An 8878-nucleotide genomic window follows, 5' to 3' on the forward strand; every position below is an offset into this window, starting at 1 on the left:
TTGTAAACGTCTTTGGTCCAACACACTTTTTACAAACGAATCAGCGTTCGAGAGAGGACGCATCTGCTCCTGCGCAGTGCCGACAGTAGCGCCGCCTCAGTGTGGCTCGACGTCAGAGAATTTAGTTGGCGTGTAGTTTTGCCTCTTGGAACGGCCTCAAGGGGTTGGTACCTGCGCACCTACACGCTAGGCGATTTGTTTGTTCTGTTTGTTTGCGTATCAAATGCTCAGATTCTGACATTGACGTGTTGTCCTCCGAGATCTACGAGTTTGATGGTTGAAAGGAAGCACCGGGGGTATTCATTGTTCATACATGCCCTACATAACTTAACGACAAAATGTCGGAGAAAATTACAATGGTCCCGCTTTTTCATTGAGCCCAGGTGTCGCCTACAGGAGCGCCCTCGCAAGAAGCGCCACGTGCTGCAGAGCATGGCGCGTCCGCTCAAAAAGTGGCTTATCCGACATCGGGACAAGCCATACCCGAGCAAGGCCGAAAAGCTGGCTTTGGCCCTGGGCTCGCACATGACCCTGGAGCAGGTCTCCAACTGGTTCGCCAACGCCCGGAGGAGGCTGAAGAACACCGTGAGCATCTGCGGAATCCAAAGAGGTTGCATGTTCGATAGTTGACATGAGAGGAATGTCGGAACGTCCAAAGGAACGGAAGATCTAGCCGAGCATGTAGAAGTGTAAACTCGTGCTGCCTACCGCAACGAAAGATTTATTTAATTCGAAATGTCTTGGTAGTCTCAATATCCAATTATGTGCCCAAAAAGCTTGGATATTCAATTAGTAATGACACGAGAGGAATCTCGGAATGTCCAACGAGACTGGACATTTGATTGAGACATGTTCAGCGATACTCAGTGAGTACCTAGACGGAAGATTAATTGAATTCCTAGTGTGCGGTGAGTCTCAATATTTTATTTACATGGCCAACTACGTTAAATATTGGAACAAGCAGGTGACACAGGAGAATGCTTGAACGTCCAAGGAAAACGAATGATTTTTTTCTAGTCTGGATGTTTCAGTGAATCAAAATGTCCTCAAAGACGGAAGATCCGTACGAGAAATATAATGCCCAATGACACTGAATATTCACTATCCAGTATATTCTGTAGAATCAAGGAATATACAGAAAATATTTTTCAACGATCCTGATCATCTAAGGCGTCTGAATATCCAATAAGCTGCAAAATAAGTATTTCTGAATGTCCAGCGAAACGGATGATCCCATCGAGTCGGAATGTTCACTGAGACGGACTATCCATCCGAGATGCAATATCATTTGAGCAAACGTCCACCGTTGGATATTTCGTCCCGTTGGATATTTAGACTGGGTGAACGTTGAGCCGCAAAATCCCTGGATAGGGGACGGTGGTTGGGATAGTGTTACGGTGCAAACAAAAGTTCAGCGGAAGGCCTCATCCACACAAATGCTGACACCAACAGAAATAGCAAATAGTGACAATGTATAAGGGGTCATTCACCCGAAGATTAAACATTTAGGTTCATGAAAAGTTAATTTGGCGACACTGACTTCATTTTACTATTCGAGCTCTTAAATGTTTATTTATATCGTTAACGACATACATTGTAGAACCTACTCAAAATGGAAAGAGCGACAGCTTTAGTCTCTAGTCTTTAGTCTTTACTTATTTGGCTCTGGAGAGCCCCGGTACCGCGGAAAGGCAGCGGCCCTTTCTATGGAGGCCCGTGGTGCCGCGTCTAGTGAACATGATTATGTGATGAATATATACAGGCATGCATGATGATACATGCTATTTTACGACTTTTTTGTGCTTATCAGACTGTATTTTGTTTTAATTTTGCAATATTAATATTTGCAATAACATACTTAAAACGTATTAACTCAAATTTTGTGTCTAGATTAGAAAATGTTCTTGTGAGGGCTGCTTCTTTTGTAAAAGCTTCTTGAAGTGCTCCTAATGGTCCAAATTAAACTGATATTGAAGCACAATAATATTTATTTCGAAGCATGTCCAACTTTTGATGATCAGTGTAGTATTTTTACACACACCAAAATATAGATTTATCACGCAAAACGTACACAGTCAAAATACTTTCCGCGTACCGAAGCACTCATATTTTTTCGGGGTAGATGCAGGCGGCATGGAGGGTATTGAACCTTGCATTTCGTGCCTGCCATTAAAAATTTAATTGGCCAATGGTAGATACGCCTTTTTTTTTCTATTTGATGCTACTGACCCATGCTGCGATTTACTCACGACACAACTGGTCGTTATTCGACTGACCGTTTAACGAATACGGGTATTGACAGACAGTTACGCGACCGACAAATCGGGCAAATTAATTAAAAACAACAACAACAACAACAACAAAGTCACACTTTGAATTCAATATTTTTAACACCACAGGAACGTATGTCTGTTTTGCCACTGCAAGTCATTTCTCATCGAGATGTTATGAAAAATAGCTTATAAAAAGTCCGTTACACCACTGACACATCAAAGAGGTATGCATTCATTTAAATGTATTCATAAGGTAATGTAAATTACAGGTTTTAGCCCAATGTGAATGTCTCTTGTTGTAAGGCTCCCCCGAAAACGTGTTAAACAGTCTGCATACTTACAAATTGAATGTGGTTGTCAGACGTGTTTAAATAAATTTGCATATCTTTCGTTATGCCGCTGACGTTGAGGGCAGTCACACTTGTTTATTTTTAAAATTCATAAAAAATATAAATACTTTAGTAACACTACACGGTGAGATCATATCATAAGTTGGAGCTTACGTAGGTTTACAATTTTATTAAATCAAACTTATAAAAGTTCACCTCGCTGTAACAAAAGTTAACGCCTGGTAGTTAGCAGATGCAAGCAAACGCTGAAATTACACATAGGACACAATCTAAATTTTTTTTTTGTCTAAAATAGTGTTAATCATGAGAACTTGAAAATATTTGTTTTTAGAACAGCCTGAAACTATATTTTAAGAATGATGGAATCAAGACGTTTGAAAGTCCCTTGACAGTCATATTAATGTTTTACTTTCGGGAGAATGACCCCGACTCATTTGAAAAGTGCTTAGCAACTGTACATTAATAGTTAGCTGACTGTGTAATTATGTTTTATTTAGGCTGTGTGCGTTGGAGGAGGAGAAGGAGGAGGTGAACAACTTTATTTAAAGCTAAAAACAAGGGCATGTGGGTTTGGAAATCGTCTTGCAAAACAAGATATTGTACGCTCTCATTTCCAGGCATGGAGGTAATCTTTATATCAGATGTTTTATTTTAACAACGTTTGGTAAGCTTGGTGCCGCGTTGCTGCACTTGTTTGTTTTTGTGCTGCTCGTGCGGTGCGTAGAAATGTGTCTTGTTTTTGTTTTGTACTCACGTGTACCTTTAAACGTATTTTTTCAGGTGTTCTTGCCGGGCATGAATTGGGGGGATCGGATTCGGCGATACAACAACTTCATCTCAGGCAACTCGGAGCCGTTGAGCATCAGTTCGGACGACAGCATCTGGGACAGCGAGTGCGACTCGCGCAACAATGATGAGGACTTCGCGGACGACAATGGCCGGGACAACCGACAACCAGGTTCCTCTCTCTCTACCCCCTCTTGTTCTACTAGAGAGCAGATCCGACCGTCCCGCCCCTAGCGCCTAGGTTGGGAACTAAATTCATGGGAACGCGAACAACATGAATTATTTATTGACCAGATACGATCGTCGCGCCCCTACACTCTAAAAAAATCTGTGCGTGTACTTTCCCGCACAACACTCGGAGAGCCAATCAGCGCAACTTACGGAGGCAGCTCAGCGAATGACGATGCCGAAACATATGTTTAGACCAAAAAACGCAGTCTGAATTGTGACATTAAGCAATGCAAAACGTCACGCTTGCATTGCTTAATGTCACAACTCAGTCTGCATTTTTTGGTCTAAACATATGTTTCGGCATCGTCATTCGCTGAGCTGCCTCCCTAACTTGGGGTGATTGGCTCTCCAAGTGTTGTGCGGGAAAGTACACTCACGGGCTTTTCTTAGAGTGTAGTGGCTAGGTTAAGAACTGTATTCGTGGTGACACGGACGACGCGAATTATTTGTTTGTCGTTCTGAAGCGGCGCTCGGCTGACGTAACCGAACGCTGAATCAGCGTTCGGCCGAGGCTCTTACAAGCCGTACACTAACGCAGCAGTAATGCCAAATTTATATCCCGTGCTCGATGGAGAAAGACGGCATAAATAATCCAGACCACAGGCCTTGTGTTGAGTAGACATCAAACACTGTAAAAAAAAAAAGCTTGACAAAGGACTTTTTCAGTTCTATCTCCTAGCCAATAGCGGCTCTCAATCCGGCGGTTCTTCGTCACGTGGCTCCCACCGATGCGCTGATAGGCTTACTTGGGTCAATTCTTTCACCGCTTGTCAAGATATGCTAGGATGTTACTACCTGTCATTTTCTAACTAAGACATGCAGAGTCACGTCATTCGGCGCTGCAAAAAAAAAAAAAGAAAAAGAAAATTGAGTAAAACATTCCAAATAATTTCGACCTGAAAAAAAAAAAAGAAAAAGCAAAACAGATTTTGTTATGTAAGCTTGCTGGGGTAAGTAGTATTTACTCGTCGGTTGTCTAAAATATGCGGAATGGCACAGATTTCCTCATGTTTGTAGCTTTCAGCTTTTCAGGAAGTTTGGAATCAAAACATATTTAAGAATACTGGCGAAACCTATGAGTCTAGAAGGAGGGCACTTGTTTGCGAACATGCGATGCGTATATGTAATAAATAACGCGAGAAACTCCGTTTTTTTTTCCCGCCAGCTCCGCTGAACCGCTGCCCAAACTCCAGATCGGACCTGTGCGAGCACAGCTACTCGTCCGCGGCGGTGGAACCGTGGGCGGAAGCGACGTCGGACCGCCAGCTTCCCAAAAACAAACCTGCACCGCTCAAGCGAGGGCACCCCCAGGACGAGAGGCCAGGCCAGCCGGAGTCGAACAACAAGCGAGCGCGCCTGGCATACGACTCTGACTCGGCCACGGACGAATCGTCGACGACGACGGCGACGCCGACGCCGGACACGTCTTGCGGTACTTGCGACTCTCTCGTCTCTATGCACTCACAGACAACCGAACGATCGCAGGTTGCAACTCATTGTGTTCGCGCTTCTCGCATTCTGATTGGTTCTTGGGCTTTTCTTGTCGGTTAATGCCGTAATCAGATTGGCTGCTAAGCGATAATGAGATGTCCGGGCAAATTTGGTTTTTGCGCACGCGCAGTGTTCGACTCCGGCTGGCCTGGCCTCTGGGCCAAGCCAGCCGGAGTCGAACAAGAACACAAGCCTTCTTGTTTGTTACCGTGTCTAAAATTCAAAAGGTCGAACGTTCGAGTCGTAATGATCGCCGTTTACGCCCGCTCTACACTAAATACAAAATAGTGACTAAAAAAAAGAAGTAAGCAGAGTGCCAATTTTTCACGCGTGGTTTATTGAGTGGTTTTATGTAACAACAGCACGAACACGATTAGCACGACGACCAAGAATTCATGTGGACGAAGCGCAAAAGATAGGCGCTACCTTTCACCCGTCCTTGTCTTTCACGCCATGTGTGTTCTTGTTATGCTTGCCCCTACATTCCTTGGTCATCGATGAATCATAGACACTGCACCCGTGCCAGGTCTCCCCACCGTCACTGGCATCCGTCGGCGGTCCTCGGACGCCGACGAGTCTCGGCGACCGTACAAGAAGTACAAGACGACCATGCTGCTCCGCTACATTGGTGCCGACTTGGGCCAAGAAGAAGAAGAGGAGGTGGATGGGGAGGGCAGGTTTCGCGGGAAGGAGGTCGACCGCCAGCCAAAGAGCACCAACAGGGCGCCTCGAGACAGCCAGAGGGACAGGCGCAAACCAGAAGCTGTCAAGGAACGTCGTCCTCCAGCAGACGGTGAGGTTCCCTTCGGCGGCAATCCACGCGTCTTCGCGGATGTTTGTGCGTAACAGCTTCTTGAACTGGTGCACGCTTCTTTCGAGGCAGCGGAAAACGTAGCGGGGATTTCCTCGGAAGGTTCCGGACGGACGCTCGACAAAATGTAGGAAATTACGTACACTCTAAACTCACGGTCACACTGGTGGTACATCATGGAAAAGATCGTCTGCAAACACTGTCCGAGGTGTGTTTCTTTTAAAACGCAGCTTTAGGCGGCCGTTTTCGGCTTCAGCGGCGTCGGCATCGGCTTTGCCTTAACCGCGCGTTGCATGATGAGACGTTTAATTCCCATAATGACGTCACGTGTGACGTCACCAGGGTCACAAGTGACGTCACGAGTGACGTCACGAAGGTCACTAGGGTCACGAGTGACATCACGAGGGAGGGAGGAAGGGGGAGAAGAATGAGAGGAGGAGGAAGGAGGAGGGGAGATGAAGGAGGAGGAGAAGGAAGGGTATACCCTGCTCTCCGTACCCTCTCCTTCTCCCGCTCAAGAGCTGCGCTCGAATTCGGCACTACAGGGAATTTTAAACGTCTTTCATTTTTCGTATAGCGTATAACGCATAAGTACATTGGTGATACAAAAACTGTCTGAGAACATCTTTGAAGCGTGTATGAAACAAATATGTTTCAAAGATGCCTAAGCCGCGTTCGCCTTTCATTCCAGCACCACACCTTCAGAGAAACTCCGTGTCTCTTTGTACAATGTATGAACAGTGTCACCGTGGTTTAAAAAATCTGAGGCTTTTTTTAAGTTCCCCGCAAAGCACTCGAAGGCGCCAGTCGCTGTTTAGACCTAGAAATACAGTCCGCGCTGTGCACGGTACTAAGAACGGTGGAAAAGTCGCGCTCAGTTGCCGCAGCCCAGACGGTACTTTTAAGCCTGTACTTATACTACGCGTCGTCATCCGACGAGCGCTCCCTCCGTACCCTGCAGCCATTGACTGTTCAGAGAGCTCTGCGGGAAGTTAATCTTCCAGATTGCTTAGAGTGTATAAGATGCATTTAAAGAAAAACTCGCCTTCCGCGCTCTGCCATCTCTGCCTACTGGGCTGTGGAACGCTTTCCGAGCATGTGCCGTAGCTCTTTGTTGTTTGGAATATCAGATGTTCCAAGTGTGTCCACAGCTCAGTGACTCAGCACTTTTTCGGCCGCGTGATAAGCGCCGACGAGGTCTGTGGTCCCGGACAACCTGAGAAAGGCTGCGCGTGTCTTATCATGTTAGTTCACCCTTCTTGCCTTCTGATTGGCTCCTCGGCGTTCTTATTGGCTAATGCTGCAATCTGCTTGGTTGCGGAGAGATAATGATATGCTCGGGACACGCGACACCTTGCGCTTCTTAACTTGTCAGTGAATGTACAATGCTTTGCGACGCGCAGTACGACTTTTTGCACTTTTCATGGGCTTCCGACTGCTCCGGCCTTTCAGAAGATTTTTTTTGTAGCCGATTGTTATATGCATTGTTCTTCTATGCGACTCCAATATCGCTTCCTCTTATAACTCGATGGTGTTTTTTCTTATTGCAGAAGCAATAACTATTCCATGAAGCGAAGCGGGCGGTGTCTCTAACCGCGAGAGAACGCGAAGGGAATTCCCGTTCTCCCATTGGCTGAGCGAAACGGCTCCTAGATAGCCATTGGCGGAAGCTTCACGATAGCGCGCGCTCAGCCGCCGCTCTCGTGTCAGGCGTTGCCGAGGGGGGGGGGGGGGGGGGGGGGGCGTGCGGCCGCTTCACGAGAGCGTGCACACGGCCGCAGCTCTCGTGTCAGGTGTTGCCGGTGGTGGGTGGGGGGCTGCGGCCGCTTCTGCTTCTTTCGACGCCGAGGAACATGGTGGCGCCTGCGGCATCTATATCGTCGGCGGCCGCAACCTCGGAAGTAACGAAACGCGGCCGTCCACGTCAGTACACTGCAGACGAACGAAGGGAGCGGATAAGCGACATTCATGCTTTCGCATTCACAACTCCAAAGGGCTTAGGTGTCCTCAGAATTTGTATATTCCGTATATGGCACATTTTTAAGGGCGTAGGAGTGAGTTCAAACCACTTCATCTTTGTCTTCTTGTTACTTCTATTTTTTTTTCTTTTTCTGCGCTGGCAGGTCAGAGATCGGCTCCGAAAAGAAAGAGACCTTGCAGAGAAAGAGAAGATTCTTCCAGGTTGGTTGGCTACATGTTTTTGGAATTTGTTCTGTTCGTTTTCGCTCTGGGACTATAGCAGGGATGGCCAGAGTGACATGGGGTTAGAGCCACCTACACAACTACAAAAGTTCAGAAATCCGCAGAAAAAAAAGGGGAGGGGGCATTTTTAACAAGTAACGATGTGGTCAGAGCAGTCCTTTCCACAGGGGACAAGTATAATTGTCGACTAGAACAAATAACATCAGGCAGCGGAACGTTTCTACAACCGCTAAGCAAAATATGAATGCATGGTTTGTTAGCCAGCCACTGCCCCGGACACCAGTTAGGCGTATACGGTTCTAAAATCTCTCTAGAACAATAAAGGAAACAGGGTCACTAGACGCATCTATACATCAAAAAGCGATACAGCTGTATATCACTAGTGTTGAGCAAGGCTGACAAGAGTGTGAGATTTTATTTAATTCCCCAACTCTTTTTGTCTTGGGGACACAGATGGAGAGGGCGGAGGGGGTGGGGAGGGCACGCTTACTAGGGAGCCGCGAACCGCAGTTGGGCCACCCTTGGTTTATAGATACCTATATATACCCTTTGGGTGTTATCAGTTACGAGCGAGTAACGCTAGTTATGCACTCATAATTGGACGCTGTAAGTGTGCGCGCGTTTTTCCGATGCATATTTTACAACGCAGGGAAGCATGCAATCTTGCACCTTGTTCCGAGTAAATCCCGAATACTTTTACGCGGTAACACTTTTCGCGGACTCAAGACTACACG

General features: G+C 46.5%; 1 protein-coding gene across 1 annotated transcript; it reads left to right on the forward strand.

The window, feature by feature from the left end:
* Positions 1-432: 432 nt before the first annotated feature.
* LOC8025877 (iroquois-class homeodomain protein IRX-1) lies at positions 433-5977 on the forward strand. The gene is made up of 4 exons (XM_029980071.4): positions 433-585; positions 3404-3581; positions 4806-5072; positions 5658-5977. The coding sequence occupies exons 1-4, from the start codon at positions 433-435 to the stop codon at positions 5975-5977; spliced, it is 918 nt and encodes a 305-aa protein (XP_029835931.4).
* The last annotated feature ends 2901 nt before the right edge of the window (positions 5978-8878 follow it).

Source organism: Ixodes scapularis, unplaced genomic scaffold (assembly GCF_016920785.2).
Source record: "Ixodes scapularis isolate PalLabHiFi unplaced genomic scaffold, ASM1692078v2 PGA_scaffold11__112_contigs__length_91849675, whole genome shotgun sequence".
Classification (NCBI taxonomy): Eukaryota; Metazoa; Arthropoda; class Arachnida; order Ixodida; family Ixodidae; genus Ixodes; species Ixodes scapularis.